This window comes from Myotis yumanensis, unplaced genomic scaffold (assembly GCF_028538775.1).
Source record: "Myotis yumanensis isolate MYYU_CA2020_CCGP unplaced genomic scaffold, mMyoYum1.0.hap1 SCAF_2, whole genome shotgun sequence".
In the NCBI taxonomy this organism is placed as follows: Eukaryota; Metazoa; Chordata; class Mammalia; order Chiroptera; family Vespertilionidae; genus Myotis; species Myotis yumanensis.
Window position 1 is genome coordinate 29,290,021 of NW_027223753.1, and position 20,425 is coordinate 29,310,445.

The 20,425-nt window shown below is 53.4% G+C and overlaps 2 protein-coding genes across 6 annotated transcripts; one reads left to right on the forward strand and one right to left on the reverse strand.

The window, feature by feature from the left end:
• The first annotated feature begins 3,600 nt into the window (after window positions 1-3,600).
• On the forward strand, window positions 3,601-7,535 carry CUNH1orf210 (chromosome unknown C1orf210 homolog). 5 transcript variants are annotated; one of them, XM_070403272.1, is made up of 4 exons: window positions 3,800-3,886; window positions 5,784-5,882; window positions 6,504-6,616; window positions 6,760-7,535. In XM_070403272.1, the coding sequence occupies exons 3-4, from the start codon at window positions 6,598-6,600 to the stop codon at window positions 7,080-7,082; spliced, it is 342 nt and encodes a 113-aa protein (XP_070259373.1). In that variant the 5' UTR covers window positions 3,800-3,886; window positions 5,784-5,882; window positions 6,504-6,597; the 3' UTR covers window positions 7,083-7,535. The 5 variants fall into 5 exon arrangements, with proteins under 5 accessions (XP_070259377.1, XP_070259373.1, XP_070259376.1 ...); XM_070403274.1 differs by lacking the exon at window positions 3,800-3,886 and adding an exon at window positions 4,590-4,685; XM_070403276.1 differs by lacking the exon at window positions 5,784-5,882 and having other exon boundaries at window positions 3,601-3,811.
• Window positions 7,536-15,912: 8,377 nt separating this feature from the next.
• Window positions 15,913-19,101, reverse strand: TMEM125 (transmembrane protein 125). The gene is made up of 3 exons (XM_070403277.1): window positions 18,999-19,101; window positions 17,508-17,658; window positions 15,913-17,279 (listed from the first exon to the last, which is right to left on the reverse strand). The coding sequence occupies exon 3, from the start codon at window positions 17,134-17,136 to the stop codon at window positions 16,477-16,479; it is 660 nt and encodes a 219-aa protein (XP_070259378.1). The 5' UTR covers window positions 17,137-17,279; window positions 17,508-17,658; window positions 18,999-19,101; the 3' UTR covers window positions 15,913-16,476.
• Between the last annotated feature and the right edge of the window lie 1,324 nt (window positions 19,102-20,425).

Consider the following 20,425-nt stretch of genomic DNA (forward strand, 5'->3'; position numbering starts at 1 on the left):
AGCTACCCAGCCAGGACTTCTCTGATCCTTTTATAGCAAAATTCTTTGAAGAAGTGGTCACCACTTCCTCTGCTCCCATACTTGGTGCATTGCTCCAGTCAGGCATTCGTCCCCAACACTAGTGAAACTGCTCTGACCAAAGTCACCAGTGACCTCTACCTGGCCAATTTTAAGGTCAGATCTCAATCTGTATCTCAGTTGACTTATCACCAGCATTTGACGTAACTGCCAAGCTCTTGCCCTTGAAATACTTTCTTCTCTGGTCTCCAGGACACTCTCTCACATGTCTGCCTCCCACCATGCTGCCGGCCATGCCTCAGTCTCCTTTCCTGCTGCTCCTCAGCCCCTCTCCCCATCCCGCTGTGCTCTAGAAGTCAGCCCTCAGCCTTCTTCTCTCTTGACACCTAGATAACTGGCTTTAAAAATCATCCACATTTTGCTGCTGCCCAAATTTTTTATATCTAGCCTTTATCTCCCCCTGCATTCTGGCCAAATTTATGCTACTGCCTACTTAGGATGCTACCTGGATATCTCACAGGCATCTCACATCTAACATGTCCCAAACTGAGGTCCTGGTTGCCCTCCCAACCTCTCCTTTCTGGAGTCTTTCCACTTGAGTGAAGGACATCTCTATCCGACTAGCTGCTCAGGACAAAACTTTGGAGTTCTTCGCGGTCCCTTTCTTTTTCTCAAACCTGGCATCCAGTCAGCAAATCACATAAGCTTCACCTTCAAAATATATCTAGGACCTGAGCACTTCTCCCCATTTCTACCTGAGCACCCTGAGGCCACAGCCCCTCTCTCCTGGATGATAGCAACAGCTTCCTAACTGGCCTCCCTGCTTCTACCCTGGCTCATCTAATCCATTCTTTACACAGAAGCCGGAGGATATTCCCACAGTCCTCTGCTTAGATCATCAGTGGTTTCCCATCTCATGGAGGGAAGGACCTGATGAGGCCCCACATGAGCTGACAGCCCCCCAGGGCAACTCCTCCCATGTCTCCCCACTTACTGTGCTCCATCCAGCTGGGCTCCTGACGTTACTTGAACAAGCCAGCCCTGCTCCTGCCTGTCAGTCTTTGTCAGGGCTGTTTCCTCTTCCTGGAATGCTCTTCCCCTAGATGAGCATGGTTGCTGTTTCCCTATTATTCAGATCTCAGCTCAACCATCCCCCCTTCAGTGAGTCCCTCCTTTTTCTGACTAATGGAAAGTAACAGCCCCCTCCACAGCTCTCTATCACCTGAAGCTATTGTATTTTTTTCATAGCCCTCACACTGATCTGAAATGATCTTATCTATTTCTTGTGTATTGTCTGTCTTCCCCGGCAGAATGAAAGCTGTATGGTGGCGGGAACTTTGTCCCCAGCATCTAGCACAGTGCCTACTACAAGGTTGTCAGGGCCGCCATGGAAGGTGGTAAAGGTTGTTCACTGCACCGAGTTCTGGCTGAGGGGCTAGTGGTGCTGATATCCAGCCTGCTCTCTGCTCTCCATGCTGTGGGGGACCCAACAGGTCATCCTCTGCTATATTCTAATGCGTGTCTATGGGCTGGCTGTGGCTCTGTGATGGGTGATCAATACGTACTCATTAAACAAATGACTGACTGACGGATGTGCAGACCTTTCCTTGCTTTATTTTGTGGAACGTCTTGCTAATTCCCTTCTTATGGCTGTGTTTTTTCACCTATTATCAGGCTAATTAATATCTAATAGTGTAGTTATGAGGATTAAATGAAATAGATCAGTAAAAAGCTGGCACAGGTATGATTTCATTTGTAGGAAATATCCAGAGCAGGCAAATCCATAGAGAGAGAAGGCAGATGTTGGGGACTTGAAGGGGAATGAGACAGATGCAGACCCAACCCCAGAGTTTCCACACTCATAAGAGGCCCTGCCAAATAAAGAGAAAATCACAATAGTGGTGGTCAGGGGGTGGTCAGGGCAAAGGGAGAGAAGTGCCAGGTCTTGGGGGGGGGGGGGGGAGCACTGAGGGCGGGAGGAGGAACCCAGACTAGGGAGAGTAAGGGAAGGCCATCTATATAAAGAGGCACCTAAACTAGGGTCTGAGTGATGAGTAGATCTGGGAGAAAATCAGCCTGAGAGATGATGGACAAGTTGGGGGAAGGGCTGAAGGTGAGGGATAGGGGAAATCAGGGCCCCGGGAACGGGCATTCCAGAGCCTGGGAGATGAGAGCATGGGTTCCAGGAGTGGAGAACAGTGTGGTGTGGCTGGAGGAGAGAGTATGAAAGGCAAGCACCAGATGGGGTGGGAGACCTAGGAAGGAGCCATTGGAAGAGTTCAGATTCCATGTTAAAAAAATCCAAGGTCCTGCAAGGTCCTCCACTTTGTAGCCACAGTTCTGGCTTGCCCCACTTGCAACCCCTGGGCACAGTCCTTGTCCGGGTTGTGGCCTGAGGGACCCTGTGAATCCTGTGCCCGCATGGCTTAGCTCATGCAGTCCTTCCTCCCTTACATAGTCACTGAAAGCCTGCCCTGTGCCAGGTGCCGGCAAGCTAGAGACTGTTAACACTTGGTTCCACCCTAGAGAGCATCTGGGTTAATGGGGGAGGCAGCCCAGGAAATTATAACCGGACAATCAATGGGTCCGTGCTGCCTGTCACTACTTGAGTCAATTAAGCAGAGACAAGGTTGAATCATATGAGCGTTTAATCCAATAATGCCGGCAGCATGGGAGAGCAGCAGGTCGTCCACAAAAATCTGCTCTGCCCCCCAGCATAGCCAGCTGCTTATATTGGGTAGAAGGACAAAGATGACGTGGGGAAGTAGGCAAAAGGGTACAGATGGGGAGGGTGGGCCATGGGCTGCATTTCCAGGTGAGCTCCCAGGTCCCACGTGCAACGCCCAGCCAGGTTAGAATGCGCCTTCTTTAACCAGAACAAAACAATCACAGTTAACAGAGCATGGTTAATATTTCTTACCATTATAGCTGGTCTCCAATATTCTATTTCTGCCCCTATCAAAATCATTACAGGATAAACAGAGAAATGCTGTGATAAAGGGTGCGCAGGGCATGCAGGAGAGAGAATGATGAGACAGTATGCTGGGCATCTCCACCCGGAGGGAGCAAGCTTGCCGGGGTAGACTGAGGGCTCCGGGAAGGTGACCGTATCTTCAAGGACAAGGAGTAGAACAAAAGGGAGATTCAGAGCTAGCTTTGTGGGGTCACAGGATCCTTGAGATCCAGATGAAGGCTGGACACACATACACACCATACCCCCCCCCCCCCAAAGATACATATACCATCCCCAAAAGACCTTTGAACTCACAACACTCCCCATTGACCTTCACATCCGCTCTACACACACACACACACACACACACACACACACACACACACTTGCAGGCAATTTTAAGTGTGTCCTTGGCCTCTCTGGCTTTGCCTGGGAAGAATGCCCAACCTCCCCGCCCCCTCCTCCCCTCCCCCTCCCCCATCCTCCCTGCCTCCCGGTTCCGGCCCACCGCCTTCACAGGTCTGCAAAGCTCCCTCTTCAACTCCGGACTTTGTACCTGTCACGGTAAAGTCATTGCTCATCTGGGCCGCCAGCCTGAGCAGCAGCCTGCTGAAGTGCCCGCCCCTTCTAGGGCCCATAGGACCACCCCTTCCTCTCAGGATCCCAACTGCACCAGCCCACCCGCCTCTCCCCAGTAGTGGGGGTGGGGGTGAGGCCAGTGCCATAAGGTTCTCCGCAAAAGCTTGGGAAGACTAGTTAGTCCTCCCGGTTGTGGGCGTTGCCTGCTGCCCAGCCCTCCGCCCTCACCTGCAGCTTCAGCCCCACCAGGGGCGTCCCCAGGTGAGTCAAGCCCCGCCCACTGTCTGCCGGCCCCAGCCGGAAGCTTCCTCCACGGACTGTGCACAGTTCCTACAGGTGGGTAGCAGAGGGGAAGAATTGGGGGGCTGGGAGGAGGAACCCACAAGTCCCTGAGGGCTCCTGGGAGCAGGAAAGGAGCTACAGATCAGGGTGGGTGTGTATGTCTGAAGATCAGAGGAGGGGTGTGTTTGTTAGTGGAAGAAATGTGACTTGAGGGGGTGGGGTGACCGCCTGTGGGTGTGGGGAAATGTCCTTGGGAAGAAACCACAGGGACAGGGCAGGAGGAAAGGAATAGGAGTAAAAGAAAGGTCAAATTGAATTCAATTCATTTCAATTAAACAAAATCTTGTTTTTTGAGGACCCAGTGCACCGTGTGGGGGCCACAGTAGGCACCCGCGGAATGTTACTCATTTACCGGTCCTTTCTAGTTTCTCCTGTCCCACCCCTCACCCCCACTCCCATGTTCACTCTCAGCTCTGTCCCTCACTCAACTCACAAACTGGCACTGAGCAGCCAGGTGCCAAGCTCTCTGACAGTCCTAGGGCACAGGTCAATCATCCCAGTCTTTGCCCTCAGGGAGCTGCCCATCTAGTAACTGGCCAGTTCTGACTGGTAGTTTATGGTTTAGGCCATTGAAAGGGGTCATGCAGAGGGGCCTGGGACAGCCTCACCAACTGGCGTGGCCTGACTTAGCATTCGAGATGGTGGACTCAAAAAAACTGAGAAGGGAGGCGGTGGCTGAGGTGGGAGGTGTCTGTGTGGGGAGAGGGAACTGTGGGAAGAGGAAGAAGAGTTTGGCCTGAGGGCCTTGTGCTGGATTGTGTGGCTGAGGAATTGGCATGCAGCACTGGGTGTGGTGAGCTCTTGGATTTTTAAACAGGGGTGTGAGGGGGTCAGATTTGGGCTTTAGGCCCATGGCTCTGGGGATTGGACTAGAGATGGGGCGAGACCAGTTGGGAGGTTATTGTTAGAGTAAAGGTACAAGATGAAGGCAGCTCGGACTGGGGAAGTGGCAGTGGGGTGCAAAGGAAGGGAATAGTCATTCCAGAGATATTTAGAAGAACTGATGGACTTGGTGACAAGTTGGTGGTGAGGAGGGAAGGTCTCATTAAAGTATTGGTGTAAAAGACTATGGGGGAGTACTCCCCTAAACTAGGTGCTTATCTCCTAGGTACTTTCTTAGGTTGGATACTCCTCCCCGGGAGTATCTGATTTAGGTACTCCACCTGCAGATAATCTCTAGCCCTAGCTGGTCCTCCAACGGGTAGGGTACTTCCCTAACCTAGGTGCTCTTCCTCTAGATCAGCTGTTCTCAACCTTCCTAGTGCCACGACCCTTTAATACACTTCCTCATGGTGTGGTGACCCCCAACCATAAAATTATTTTCGTTGCTACTCCATAACTGTAATTTTGCTACTGTTATGAATCATAATGTAAATATCTGATATGCAGGATGTATTTTCATTGTTACAAATTGAACATAATTAAAGCATAGTGATTAGTCACAAAAACAATATGTAATTATATATGATTTTTCTGATGGTCTTAGGCGACCCCTGTGAAAAGGTCGTTCGACCCCCAAAGGGGTTGTGACCCACAGGTTGAGAACCGCTGCTCTAGATACTCCCTAGAATAGATTCAGGTGTTGCCCCCCCCCCCCCCCCCCCTTTCTGATTCAGGTGCTCCTCCAGGCATTTCTGAGTCTAGTCCAGTGGTTCTCAACCTTGGATGCACATTAGAATCACCTGGGAATCTTTAAAAATGCTGTTTCTTTGTTATGGGGTGGGGCCACAACATTAGTAACAAAGAAACAGAATTTCTGGAGAATGAGGCCCAGAAATCAGGATTTTAAAAAGATTCCCAGGTGATTCTAATGTGCAGCCAAGGTTGAGAACCACTGGTCTCTAGATGATCTTCTCCAAATACTCCCTTAATTCAGGTGCTTCTTCTCTAGATCCTCTCCAGCCCTAGCGGTTCTCATCCAGATGATTTCCTGATTCAGTTGGTCTATATTTGGCTACTTCCTGATTACCGCCTCCCTCTGAGGGCTCAGGTGAATAGACAGATGTGCCTGAAGGGCTGAGGGTAAAGGTGGGTTAAGAGGGGCTCCTGACTCAGGAGCAGAGGGGCCAAGTCTTCCCTGGCTGTGCTGAGACCCCCTGCCCTGGGTGAGGATTGGCACTGTCTTCCACGTGTGGTTTCCACTTTGGCTTGTTAACTCCAAGCAATTGCTGTTGTCCAACCCCTGGGAGCAGGACTGCCTCTGCCCCCACCTCCCATCCTCAGCTTACCATGCAATATAGCAAACTGGGCCCTGGGCTGGAACTTTGGCTGAATTAGTTGACCCTTCTGGGCCTCAGAGTCCTCATCTATAAAGAGAATAATGTTTACACCGACATTACAGATTGCTGTGAGCATGGTACCTGGATCATACAGTCTGCTCAGTGTAGGTTCCAGCATTGATTTATGTTTCCAGCCACTTCCAGAGCTGGACCCTGCAATATTTCCTTCCAAAGAGCCAATTTCTCAGCTTGTTTCTCTCCTGTGAACAACTGTTTATGGTTAGTTGTCCAGTCCCCAGCGTTTGTGTAGCACCCTAACACGTCTGTGAGTATGGCCTGCTACGTGTGCCCTGTGGCCACCCCTGACAGCCACACATGTGTGTATGTTTCAGGATCTGTGCCCCAGGGCTGCCTATCACCTGGGATCTGCTTGGAGCCAGGGCTCTTCTGGCCAAGCCAAGGCTCACGGTGTCTTCCAGCTACTCCATGAGTGACACAAACCAAAGTGAGTAGCAGTGAGGGAAGCTGAAGAGGGGGGTGGTTTCCCCTTAGATGCTGGGGTTGGGGGAAGGACCCTGCCCTCCTCCTCTCGGTTTCCCCAGGGAGCTTACCTGGAGCCCATTCATAATGCTGTTCCTTTCTCTGCAGCCATTGTGGGACCCTCGGAGCTCCCCACACTATCAGCCATGACCCCTGGGCCAGGCTCTGGGGCCCGGGCATGGCCTGTGCTGGTGGGGGTTGTGCTGGGAGCTGTGGTCCTCTCTCTCCTCATTGCACTTGCTGCCAAATGCCACCTCTGCCGCAAATACCGCCTCAGCTATCAGCATCGCCCACTGCCCGGGACAAGGAAGGTGATCTGTCCGGAGGTTGGTGAAGATGAGGATGATGATGGTTTCATTGAGGACAATTACATTCAGCCTGGGGCCAGCGAGCTGGGGACAGAAGGTAGCAGGCACCATTTCTCCCTCTGAGCCACGACCTTTGCACACCCTTTGCCTGACAGCTTAAGAATTGTAAATACTACAATGAACTCAGGGATGGAGGTGGCTAGGATTTAAGGGCTGACCAGGGATTGAGCAATTTTCCCATCCCTGACACTAGCCACCAAAGTGACAATGCCCCTCTCTTGCTCAATAACTCTCAATGGCTCCCTGCTATTCTCAGGATAAAGCCTACCAAGGACCTGACTACGGAAACGAGGCCTCTGTCAGCCTCTTGATTTGCATTCTCCCTGCTTAACTAGTTATTATCTACCAGTTGGTAACATTTTAGCAGATGAAAACCAGTGTGCCAAGTTTCTTATTGAAATTTTTTCCTATCAATGCAGTGGGTGATCTAAATAGTTATAATATATTCTGTTTTTCACAGGTACTAATAAATCTATTTTTATTTCAAATAAAAATTAAAAGTTGCTCATTTTTATTTTCCTGAACTGGAACTTGTGCATAAAAGTGTTCTTTGTCACGGAGCTGGAGGATGCTGCTCCGACATGCCCAGCCTCCGGTGAGCCCCTCCCTCTCAAAACCCTGTGAGCTTCTCTCCCAGCACCCTGGCCACATTTTACCTTAATCTTCATTGCAGTTTGCACTTATTTTTTACTCTGCCTGTCCTTACAGCTAGACTGTGAGCTCCCTGAGGCCACAGGCTATGTCTCATTTGTGTCCTCAGAGTCTTGCACAAGGCAGATGCTAAATAAATACTTGTAAAATTTATTGAATTACTGTGGGCTCAGGAGTAAGTAGGTGAAGGATAAGGGAGTGCAGTTGATTGTGAAAAACTTGATTAAGAACTTGACAGGAAAAGATTAGGGTCACAGCTGCTGGTGGAATATTGGGGCAAGGGAGACAGTTAAGCTTCCTTGGTTCTTTGCTTCTTTTGCAAGCAATGGAAAGGAATCCTGGCTTTTGCATAGAATTAAAGGGACAGCTGACTCAGGAGGACAGGAAGCAGGTGGTCCCAGCAGCCTGAGGTCAGGCGTGGTACCTCTAGTGCTTTGTCATTTATGGGCATTGATGAGACTCCAAGCCTGGGACTCCTACACTCTCAGTTCTGAGTCTCAAGAACTCAGGTGAGAGAATCTGATTGGCCCAGGTTGGGTCCAGTGTCCACCACAGCTGTGACCAGTGAGAGCAGGCTCCTGTAGCATATATGTGATTTGGGGAGCCCACCTGTTTGTTCCAGGTCATTCCCAGACAAGGGGAAGTCATGAGCCAGGCAGCCACCCCACACTGTGTCCACCTGGATGCCACGTTAACCTGCAGAAAGAGCCAGCAGAAGAGGAAAGGGAGGGATGACTAATGTAGGGAGGTGCTTGAGAAAAAGGCAGGAGGTTGAGGAGGGCTGGAGCTGGAGCATAGGGTTAGAGGGGTGCCCATGGCAGTGATGAAGCTGAAGTGTGGACCAGATCAGCTAGTGCAGTGATGGCGAACCTTTTGAGCTCGGCATGTCAGCATTTTGAAAAACCCTAACTTAACTCTGGTGCCGTGTCACATATAGAAATTTTTTGATATTTGCAACCATAGTAAAACAAAGATTTATATTTTTGATATTTATTTTATATATTCAAATGCCATTTAACAAAGAAAACTCAACCAAAAAAATGAGTTCGCGTGTCACCTCTGAGACGCGTGTCATAGGTTCGCCATCACTGAGCTAGTGCCTTGGTGCCAAGATAGAGAGCTTGCTCTTCAATTTGAGAGCAACCTAGGCTCATCTGTGAACTTTTTGGGCAAGGGAATGCTGTAATCATGACAGAAAAGGCATTATGGATGCTGCTAAGCGATGGGTTGGAGGACAGAAACCAGGAAAGAGGTGACTAAGATGAGACTAATGTGTAGGGAACAGATTCCACACGTTGAAGCGGGCAGGGCTGACAGCACTGTTTGGCTACTGGATGTGGGGGTGGACGGAGTCCAGGGAGCTGCCCTGGTTTCGGGCTTGATGGAGGAACAGGTTTCTTGGGAATGTGGATTCAGTGCCGGATGTAGATTTCCAGGGAAAGGTGCCCCGGGGCACCTGTCAGCAGACATGGGCTTGGGAATAGTCAGCCTGATTGTCATTGACACCCTGGGAGTGGTTTAGGTTTTGGAAGTGGAGTTGAGAGGCACTGAGAACTGAGTAGGGAAACACTGATATCCAAGGACTTGTCATCAAGAGAGAGGAGCCCAGGGAGGAGGGAAGCCCAGCACACACAGCCCCAACTCCAGCAATTTTTCCTGAGTCCAGAGATAGTCGAACTGCCCCAGCCTGAGACCTGGAGAAGGACCCTGAGCAGCAGAACTAAGGGCCAAGAGCATGTCCTAGCTCTGAGGGGAGAGCTCTGAGGTGAGAGCAGCTGCGAACACAGTGGGTCTGTCCCCTGACCTAATGCTCCCGCAGGCCCACCTGAAGGAGCTGTCCTGCTGCAGTTCTGGGCCAGAAAGCAGCTCAGCTGGCCCTGTTTTCATATATTCTTTGGGACCTGAGTCAAGATGTCTGAGGGATCCAGGAGAAGGTATGGGCCCGATCGCAGAAGAGCAATTGCGTTTCCTGAGCCCTGCCCCCAGTCAGGGTCAGCAGGGAGGGCTTGCTCTCTGCAAGCCTGGCTGAGCAGGACCGTGGGGTCATGAGTACCTTGGACCTTGTCCTGAGTGGCCTTGCTGGATTCCTCTGAGGAATCATTGCCATTGTGCTGCACATGCCTGGCCCCAGGCACAAATAGGGCACGTGACCTGGGCCCACAGGCGCAGGAGCCCAGGATGCTGAATGTGCTGGGAGGCCTGGGACTTAGCCAGATCTGACTCTGATCTGTCCTCCTCTAGCTGAGGCCCTGGCCGCAGCTGCCTCTGCCTCGACCTTGCACCCTGTCCTGCACCCCCAGCAGCTGCCACTACCTACTCTGTCCTGGGAACCCCAGCCCAGACCTGACTGTGAAGGACAACCCAGCTCCCAGCTGCCTTGTTCCGCTGTCCCCAAAGCAGAGCCAGATCCCTTGTCCATATGTGGAGGCCAAAGACAGGGGTCACATAAGCCACAGGCGTGAAGTTTAAGGAGCCCCAGCAGAGTAGCGGGTGAGTTGAGAGCTGAGACTCCCTGGATTCAAATCCCAGCTCTGCCCTTGATGAGCTGTGTGACCTTGGGCAAGTTACTCCCTCAGGGCGCTACTCTCTTCTCAGTAAAATGGGGATCATATAGTACTTGCCACACAAGGTTAGAAGGATTAAGCGAGTTACTTAAATAAAGTGGAACTGAGCCGGCCTGTACAAGTGTTAGCCATTTGCCTGTGGGCTCCCCCAGGGCAATCACTCCTCACAATGGGTCCTCCCACAACCAGGCTTAATCCTGAGGGAGGAACTTGTCAAGCCCCCTTTGTCCTCACTCTCTGGGCTGGGGTTTGAGCTTCCCTGTTTCCCAGAACTCAGCTCAGATCTGGTCAGGACAGAAAGGACTTGAATTCGAGTCTCTGATGCTATAGAATAACAACAATAGCACCGATGTCCTAGTGCTTCTTACAACAGTCCTGCTGGGGAGGCAGCCCCATTTTATACCCTGAGAAGTTGAGGCTCAAACACCGTAACTGCAACTTGCTTCTTTGCTCAGCAATAATGCCATTATCTCAGTCTGAAGTAATGATCACAGACCCAGAGAAGGAACCTCTTGCGTTCATCCTGCCAGGGCTGGCACCCCTCCCGCTCCCTGAGTGAGTGGGGCTGAGAAGTCTCTGGGTACAAGCTCCTGGTTTGGGAGAGCAGGCTGAGAGGGTAGAAGTGGTCTGTTCCATCCCTGGGGGACCTTCCAGTCCCGGAGGCTGATTTCCCTGGCTATGCCCAGGGGAGTCTCTCAGGTCCTGAGGACAGTCAGGAAGGCAGCCCCTGTCCTGTGCAGAGTGCTGAGCGTGAGGGGCATGTGTCAGTCTCCTGCAGCCTGGAGGAAGCTCCTTTGGGGAGACCTGAGTGACCCCAGAAGGCCTGAGGTCTCATGTAGGATGTGCTTGGTTATGATATAAGCTCCACCTGGACTGGAACAGATTTGGAAATTTCTGGAACATGTTCTTCCAGTATCCAGGCATCCAGGTGACATGGCTGAGGACCTAGGGTTTGACTCTTGAGCTCAGAAGGAACATGTGGCAAGTCCTCTCTCTCCACCTCACCCGCCACCCGGTGGGAGCCTCTAGCTTCACACCACTGTCCTCTGTCTCTGTTGGCCCCTTCTTGTCTTTTCACTCAATACCAGCTTAGATTTCAGGGTCTAAAATGTCAGCCTTTCTTGCCAGTCTCCTCCACTTACATGCCATTGTCTCAGCATTGCACACTCCAGGTGAACTTCGACCTCGGACCTGGTGCCTGGCCCCTGTGTGCTGTGGAGTAAGACCCACCATTGTCCAGTCTGTGGTCTCTACCGGGCCTCCAGCCTCTCATGGGCTCTCACAGCTTCCGGCAATTGCCCTGTTTTCTTGGTCCCATCCCTCTCGCACTCTCCATAGCAGCTCCTTAAAATGGCCTGTGCCTCACGGACACAATAGTTATTGGTCAAGGCCTCCCTTAATTTCCTGCTACAACACCCAGAACTGTAACCTGTGTCCATTCTTCTCTCTCATCAAAATGGCTGTGTAAGCACAGTCCTCCACCTTGTGTCCTGGACCTCCCCTCCCCGCCTCCTGTTCAGGGACTTTAAGAGCAGCTTCTTCTCTACCTTGTATCTTAAACCTCTTTCTATCCACCTTAACCCATCACATCTCCCACCCTCCAGTCAGTCACAAGGACCTGTCAGTCCAGCCTCTGAACATCCGAGGAATCTGTTCTGTTTCATTCTGTTCCTCATCATCTTGCATCTGGACGATGGCATTAATCAACCAGCCCATTTCCTTGCCTCCATCTTGGCCCCTTTCGATGAAGTTTCTGTGCTGCAGGCAGGATGATTGTCCTAAAACACGTTCTGACCAGGCCATTCCTCTGCTGACAGCCCTTCACTGGCTTGCTCTTGGCCTTGAGAAACTGCCACACGCTAGGGAGCTGCTGAAGCCTGGGACTGGCTGAGGGCCCTTCCTAAGCACTCCTCGCCTCTTCCCAGCTACTGCTCCATGTTTCAGCCACGCAAACCCTTAGTGGTTCCTCTTTTTAAAAAATATTTTTATTGATTTCAGAGAGGAAGGGAGAGGGAGAGAGATAGAAATATCAATGATAAGAATCATTGATTGGCTGCCTCCTACATGCCCCCTACTGGGGATCGAGCCTGCAATTGGGCATGTGCCTTAATGGGGAATCAAACAGTGACCTTCTGGTTCATAACTCGATGCTCAACCACTGAGCCACACCGGCTGGGCCCTTCGTAGTTCCTTGAAGGAGCCAAGTTCCCTTGTCCCTAGGCCCTTCTGCTATTTCTTCTTTCTGGGGCACTCTTCCCACCCCTTAGGGCCAGCGGAGACATCACTTCTGGGGCTGTTTGGCCATTTCTTCTTCTTTTTCTTGGAGAGCTCACCCTAGTTCCACACAAAAGCCAGTGAGTCCCAAATCCTACTCTCACTCCCCTGATTAAATTTGTCCCGTGTTTCTCAGAGTCCTGAGGACAAAGTCCAAATTCCTCAGCTGGGCTGCCAAGGTCATTGTCCAGACAGGAGCAAGGAGGAGGGATTTGGTGGGAGGGATGTGAAGGCTTCCTTCCATAGGACTCAGTCTCTCGAGGTGGAAGGTCAAGCCACCTGCAGGGAGTGATGTTAGGTGACGCTAGGATGTGAAGGGAGTGGAGGTAACTTGAGGGTCACTGAGGGAGCAGCTGACGAAGGAAACTAACTGATGAGCTACTGCGGACCCGGCTGAGACTGGTGATGAAGAAGTCACGGTGACGCCTGCTGCCTGGCTGCGCGGGTCTCTCTAATAACCACTCCCCGAGGGGCGGCAGGTGCAGTGAAGGCCAGTGTGTGGATTAGTCCATGGAGGTGGTTTCCTGGGAGAGCGGGACCAAAGGGGCAGGTGGCTAAGGAGCCGAGGACTCTGTCACGGAGTGGGTGAAATGACGGGTCGAAGAATCATCACCAGAAGGGAGATAAGGGCAGGAGGGGGAGGTAAGAGAGGAAGGGGCAGCTTTATATTTATTTTGTGTTAATCCTCACCCGAGGATATTCTTCCATTGAATTTTAGAGAGAGTGGAAGAAAGGGAGAGAGGCAGAAACATCGATATGAGAGAGACACATCCATTAGTTGCCTCCAGCACCTGACCCAACCTGGGGCCGGGAATTGAGCCTGCATCGTACCTGGGACCCTTCCGTCTGTGGGCTGACACTCTACCCACTGAACCAAACCTGCTAGGGCAGGAAGGGGAAGCTTTAGGCTCTAAAGTTTAGAGAGATAGCATAGGGGTCGGTGACCAGCTGGTTGTAATGTGGACCAAGATGGGGTTTTGTGACCTGCTTTGAGCAAACAGGCTGGAGACGAGAGGTTGTGGGTGGGCTTAAGTGATTGAGGAAGCGGTAGCATTTCTGCCCTGCCTGTGCCTTGACCCAGCTCTTACCCTCCCAACTCGTGTTCCAGATGGGTGTGCAGAGGTCTACTCCCACTGCAGTCTGAAGTAGGCCATCTGGGGGCACAAACTATATTCTTCATGCGGCCTCCTTTCCAGGAGAGCCTGGCACGGGCCTTGCCTGGAGTAGCTGCTCATCCAGACATCTGTGCCATGTAACCCTCCCCCTCCCCATTTTCTGGGCCTCTGTTTTCTGTTTTCCTTTAGTTTCTTAAGAGAAATATTATGGAAGAGTCTAACCCTGTCTCAGCCAAAAAGAAACATGATTCCTCCCCGTGTTACAGGATGGAGAGGTGTCCTGTGGTCCTCGAATGGCCCAGGAGCTGGGATAATGCTTGCTCCCTCCTGGGAACCCAGGAAGAGCGAGAATTTCTGGGGCAGGCAGTGTGGGGCCTCAGGAGAGTCAGGGCCAGCAGTGGACAGCAGCCTAACTTCCCTGCCCTTCCCAATTATTAGGTGGGTCTCTCCCTGATCCTTGCACACACATTGCCATCCAACAAAGCACCTACTAGGTGTCAGGCCTGTGCTGGGAACTAGGGACACACAGGTGAGAAGACCCTGCCAGGAGGAGTTTACCACCCAATTAAGGAGACGGGTGCACAGAGAAAGAATTGCAGACTGGTGTCTACAACTGAGCATTTGGGCCAGAAAAGGGGCAACTCTCTAGTTCAGGGGAGAGAGTCAGGGAAGACTCCCAGAGAGGTGAGTCTTGAAGAAGGACGTGAAGGCAAGGAAAGAACGTACAGAGGCGGGGAGAAGGGAGAGGACACGGTGAGGCCCAGCAGTAGTCTAGTGTGTCTGGCTCACGGGGTGATTCGAGGAGGGAGAGACCAAATCAGCTAAAGTCCGCACCTTAGCCTGCAAGAGGTGTGTCCATGGGAGGATCTCAAGGTAATTTGCATTTTTGTTTTAGCACAGTCACTGGGGCTCCATGTGTACATATTGGAGTTGGGGAGGGGAAGTTGCATTTAAGAGGAGAAAAGAACAAAAGTAGGGAGAACAGTAGAGAGGCTGCTGCACAAATAGGCCGAGACGAAGAGGACTGTGGGAGATGAGTGTGGGGGTCTGATTATCACAAGAACATCTACAAAGGAAGTCCGCAGGAGCTGCTTGTGTGCTGGACACGGGGTGAGGGAGAGCGAGGGTGCTGTCTGGGCCCGGCTGAGGGTTCTAACCTGGACGCTAGGTGAATGGTGAGATGGAGGAGCTAGTTTAAGAGCGAGAAGAGGGGTTCCAAGTTGAATATCTGGAGGGTCCGAGGTGCCTTTGAAATATCTGCTGCTCCCGGACACGCCCTATTCCAGTGATGGCGAACCTTTTGAGCTCAGCGTGTCAGCATTTTGAAAAACCCTAACTTAACTCCGGTGCCGTGTCACGTATAGAAATTTTTTGATATTTGCAACCATAGTAAAACAAAGACTTATATTTTTGATATTTATTTTATATATTTAAATGCCATTTAACAAAGAAAACTCAACCAAAAAAATGAGTTCGCGTGTCACCTCTGAGACGCGTGTCATAGGTTCACCATCACTGCCCTATTCCTTCTGCTCCGGTGGCTCTCTGCCTGGCTTGGCAACACCCTTGCCCTCATCCAGCAGCTCGGCGTTGTCTCCAGGAGACTGCCTTGATCTCGGCAGCTGGAAGCAATGTTCTCTTGTGGGAGCCCTTATAGGTCTACATTGAACACGTCTGGTCCCGACCTCTCTGTTGGCTGAGGTGCTGCCTGTAACCTGCACCTTGTGAAGCAGGAAGTGATGAAACGCTCTTCTGGTGAAACTTTGCCCTGGGCACCCAGGGAGTGGAGATTGATGACCACACCAGAGACGGGAGATCCCTTCCAGGGTGGACCTCAAGCAGGAAGTGACTCTTAGCACCCAAGCGGGTTTCACACAGCCCTCCTGTGCCCCGGAACCCGGAGTCAGGCCAGCCCGTGCAGCGAGGACACGGACCAGGACCGGGATGTTCCGGTTGCAGAGGCGGGCAGGGAGCTGCAGCCTCCTGAGTCACCAGCTGACAAAACCCCAATACCCGAGGCTTCATCACGAACCAGCATGTGAGCTAATGGCAAGGAACCCCCTGCCCTCTCTGGGGCCAGAAACCCACCATCTTCCCGAAGCTGAGCACCCCTCAGCCCCCTCTCCCCTCGGCTTCACAGCAGCTGAGAGGAGGAACCACAGGCCTTACTGAGGACTCCTGCAGGCGCTTTGGGCACGGAACAGGCACGAGTGTTCACTCGGATGGGGTGGGTGTGAGAGGGGAAGGAAGGTCTCTAGGTGAGCTGGGATGTAAAGACAGTGACAGGAACAGCAGCCACCACTTTTAATGCACATCTGTAAGGTACCCCGTCCTTCCATACTCGATCCTCAGAATTCATGACCACAACCATGACTCTCAAAAACTGAGGCTCAGAGAAGCCGAGTCACTTGCCCAAGTTGCCCAGCTGGGAAGTGGTCGAGGGGGATTCCAACGCAGGCCTGTCACGCCCCGGAGCCCACTCCGCCAGCAGTGATTCTCCTCAACGAAGACTTGCTGGTGCGGTCTCCGGGGTGGGCAGCAGTCACTCCCGGGGAAGTCCCTGACGAGCGCGAGAGGGCAGGATTGGCTGGGAGGGGCATTGGGAATAGGAGCGAGCCCAGAATCTCCAGGGGCCCCAGATACTTCTCTGCCTAGAGACCCCAGTGCAGACAGGCAGCCTCTGACGGTTCCATGGACACAACACCCAGTTCCAAGAAGACACACACTCACCTTCCCGTAGAAGGGCCGGACAGTCCTGGGGAGGTGCACGCACACAGTCACACAAGCACACACACTCACACGCCAGCACCGGTCCATGAGGCTGAGGCAGCTGTGGCAAGGGCTCCGGCTTGGTCAGATGAGGCTGGCGATGCTGGAAGTGGTCTCATGACGCTGGCCAGCAGAGAGCCGTCCTGAGATGCTGAAGATGCTGCCGCTGCCACTGTGGTCACTGTGCATGGAGGGGGCAGCTGCGCGCAGGGGAGGGCAGTGTCCACTCACGCCCACCTGATACAGCAGCAAGCCCAGTAGCAGGAGTGAGCCGGAGGCAGCCAGGGCGATGCCCACGGACAGCATGACGGCCAGTGGCCGGGCAGGGGCTGGGGCGGCGGCCAGCCCGGCCAGCGTCAGGCCGGTGACCAGCAGCACCAGGCCACTGAGCAGCACCACGAGGGCGTCGGCACCGCCGCCGCTGCGCAGCAGGGCCACGTGTTGGGGCTGGCGTACGCAGTTCATGTCCTGCACGGCTGAGCTCATCAGCTGCTTAACCAGAACTAACAGCGCCAGCAGGCAGAGCACAGTGCCCACTGCCAGCCGCCACTCGCCCGAGCGACTGCTGGTGGAGGCGAGCAGTGCCACGCCGCCTGCCCCGCAGCCAGCCACGAGGCCCACCGCCATGGCAAAGCAGAGTGCCGACCGCCGCGGCTCCTGGGACCACCACAACTCCACCTGCTCTGCCAGCACGTCTGGGGGCAGCGCCCGGCCCCTCGGGGCAGAAGCCTCTCCTTCCGACATGGCCTGGTCTGGTGGAAGTCAGGGCAGAGCGCAGCACCAGGGTTAGAGGGTGCAGATCATGGCCTGGAGCCCCCACCACCTGCTTGGCAGCTGGAAGCCCGAAGTCCTATTCCTCTCACAGTCCAGGGCAAAGGCACCATCATCTGTGAGGGAGAATCACTGTTGTTACCTCCCCAGCCCGCCTGCCCCCCATGGTCTCTCCTGGGGGCTGTGGGGATCATCCCTGGAAATCCTCCCATGTCCCCTGGAACACCCCCCAGGAAAGCCCCCTCCCCAGCACTGCTGCTTGGGATGCCTCCCCAGTGACCCCAGGAGAGTTTCCCCCTATAAAGCACCCCCACCCCTCCAGGGATCCCCCTTCCCCAGCTGACCTCTCTGGCTTTCTCAGTTGCCTGTCCCATCCCGGCTGGCCGAGGGAGCTGGTGCCATGGTGGATGGTGGACGGTGGCCGATGACGAAGAGCCAGAGATAAAGCCTCATTCAGGATCCAACTCACATGGCTTCAGCTGTCACCACTGGCTCCTGGGGGGAGGGTGATGGCGAGGGAGGGGGGTGACTTAACCCTTCAGGAACCAGCAGCCTGACCCTGAATATTCTCTCTTGGGGCTGTGGTTCCTTCTCTGCAGGTTAGGATCTAATCCCTAACACCCGCCTTCCCCTAACATCCCATCCAATCTCACAGCCATGGCCGCAGGTTCCCGAGTCACCCGTGCCCCTCAAATCCCAATCTCCCTCCCGGGCTCCAGACCCATAAGCCATCTGTCACCTTGATGTCCCATAGTCACCTCTGATGCAACAGGTCCAACCCAAGCTCGTCATCTTACCCAAACCTGCTCCTCCTCTCATGCTTGTTCCTCACTTATGCACGTCCCAGGGGGGCCGCCTCTCCACATTTCTCCATCCCATTCCCTGCCTCATCCCCACTGCTTTCCGACTCTTCAACACCCCACTCTTCACAGGTCTTCTGTCCCCTAGCTCTTCACCCTCCCACCCTCCCTACCCCCACCCCGTCCTCCTCCTCCAAGATTTTTCTAAAGTTGTGCAAAGGGAAAGAAGGGCTCTGGACCTGAACCCCAGCTGCAGTCCTTACACCACGGGACCTTGGTGAGGGTCCTCAGAGTGGTTACTCATTTACTCATTTAACATGTCCTGAAGGCGCCAGGCAGCAGGACTGGGCAAACTAAGCAGCCAGGGTCCCTGCCCTCAAGGAGCTTCAGTTACCGCAGATTCAGGCCATAAATGCTGGGTGTGGATTCACCAGGAGAAGGGTTTGGGGGGAGGGTCAGGGAAGCTCCCTTGCCTTCACCTCTTAAAGCCCCAGGCTCCTTATCTTAAAATCGAGGACAAAACATTTATCTTGAGGGGCCAGGGCGAGTCATTTGATATCTCCATTTCAGAATGTCAGTGGGAATTCTGGGGCCCCCACAGATGCCCAGAGCGTGCTTTTTGAATAAAAAAAACACAACATTCGTTCTCTCCAATTCAGGATGGGACTCCTGCTATAGACTTAGGACCCAGGCGCTGGGTCACTTCCGGAATGTGGCTGCGAGGCTGTACGTGGGTTGCACCCCAGGTGAGGCATCAGTCCTGCACAACCCCTCTGCAGGGCCACTCGGCAACCGGTAGGAGGGGCAGGTGCAAATGCCCCTAAGGGAGATGGAGAAGGGGCCGTGGGAGGGGCGCTGGTGTCCGTGCGACATTCCCTGGGGCGGTGACTTCACTGGTCTGAAAGTGCTTGCACAGGTGCGCTAGGACCGCGGGGCCAGGCTGGGGGTGAGGTGGAGGCTCAAAGGTGATGAGCCAGTGGGAGAAGATGGAGGCGGTGGGGGGGAGGGGGGTTAGGGGGGCCCAGGGACACTCACGAGAAGCCTGGGAGTGCTGGATCCAATCCGAGCCCGGCAGGTGGAGCGCTCCAGCTCCGTTTCCGGGGAGGTGCTTCACCTGCCTAACCTGCACCCTGGTGAGCCGGTGGGGGGGGGGGGGGGGGCGGGGGAATCAACAACAGGTGTTTCCTAGTCGGGGCTTGAGCTGATTGGCTGACGTGGCACTCCTTCTCCGGGGAGGCATTCCTGGGAAGGGAGGGGCTCTGTCAGCTGCTGCTGGGCTCCAGCAGAATTCCTGGACCTGGGCCGCAGGAGAAATGTCTCTACCCCCCGTGCCTGGGCCCTGCCCGTTCCCCCAACTCCAACCCCATCTTAGATTCAGCCCCAGCTGCAGTTTCAAACCCTAACTAGAACTCGTAGCTCCAACCCCAGATCTTACCCCACATCTTAGCCCCAACCCTGAGTCCTGAAATATAATCTCAATCCCTAGCCTCATTTCCAAATCTAATTCCTGTCCCAGTTCCAAAACCCAACCCTGAATCTGGCTTGGACCTCAGCTCAAATTCCTCACCTGACCCCAGCTGCAAATCCTGGAATTAGGTCCTGGACTCCACTCTCACCTCAGTTCCTGAATCCAGTCCTCAAATCCCAAATCCGGACTCAGACTGAGCCTCAGCCCCAAATTCCACAGCTGGTCCCTAAGCCCCAGTCCCCTGGCACTTTCCCCTGGACTGAGGCCCCCACAAGCCCCCTGCTCATTCTCCTTCAAAACTCCATCCAGTGCCTGACGATGGCAGGTCCGCCTGCTTCCATCCCCCCTCCCCCCGCCCACAGCTCCCACTGGGGGGCAGGATTTGAGCAGAGGAAGGAGGGGCAAAGGCACTTCCTGTGGGAAACAGGAACTCCCTTGCTTAAAACACTTGCAGAATAAACTTCCAGATAAATGCCACACTCCTTCACTGGGCTCACAAGCCCCTGCCGTACACACCAGTCCAGCTAATTGCCACTGGTCCCTGTCCTCCAGCCAGAATGCATGTAGTTCAGTTCAGCATGCTCTGTCCTCTGCTCTGCCCTTCCAGTTAGTTCTTGAACCCAGAGTTCCCTCTGCCTGGGATATTTACCACCCCGAGCCTCAGTCTGGCCAACAGGACTTCTTTAACTGAGATGTTACCTCCTCCAGGAAGCCCTCCCTGACTTCAAGTCTGATGTAGGTGCCTCTTTGGTGCACCCATGGTCCCTGTGCTTCCTCCACAACTGCTCATATTGCATGTACCATCATTTTCCTTATTTACTTACCTGTTAGACCCCACTAGACATGCGGTCCCTAAAGGGTACAGGTTTATGCCTATTTTGCTAACCATCGTGTCCTCAGCAGCCAGTACTGTGCTTGGCACATGGGCAGTAGTCAGTAAATGTTTGTTGAATGAACAGAAGTGTGAACTGACAGGGTTTTGAGCAGGGAGCAT

What these genes read in the sequence shown, in the direction of transcription:
- CUNH1orf210 (XM_070403271.1), top strand. An exon ending in CATGAGTGACACAAACCAAA is followed by an intron (nt 6,617 to 6,759) that starts GTGAGTAGCAGT and finishes CTTTCTCTGCAG; the next exon opens with CCATTGTGGGACCCTCGGAG.
- TMEM125 (XM_070403277.1), bottom strand. Translation starts at nt 17,136, where the DNA reads ATGTCGGAAGGAGAGGCTTCTGCCCCGAGGGGCCGGGCGCTGCCCCCA.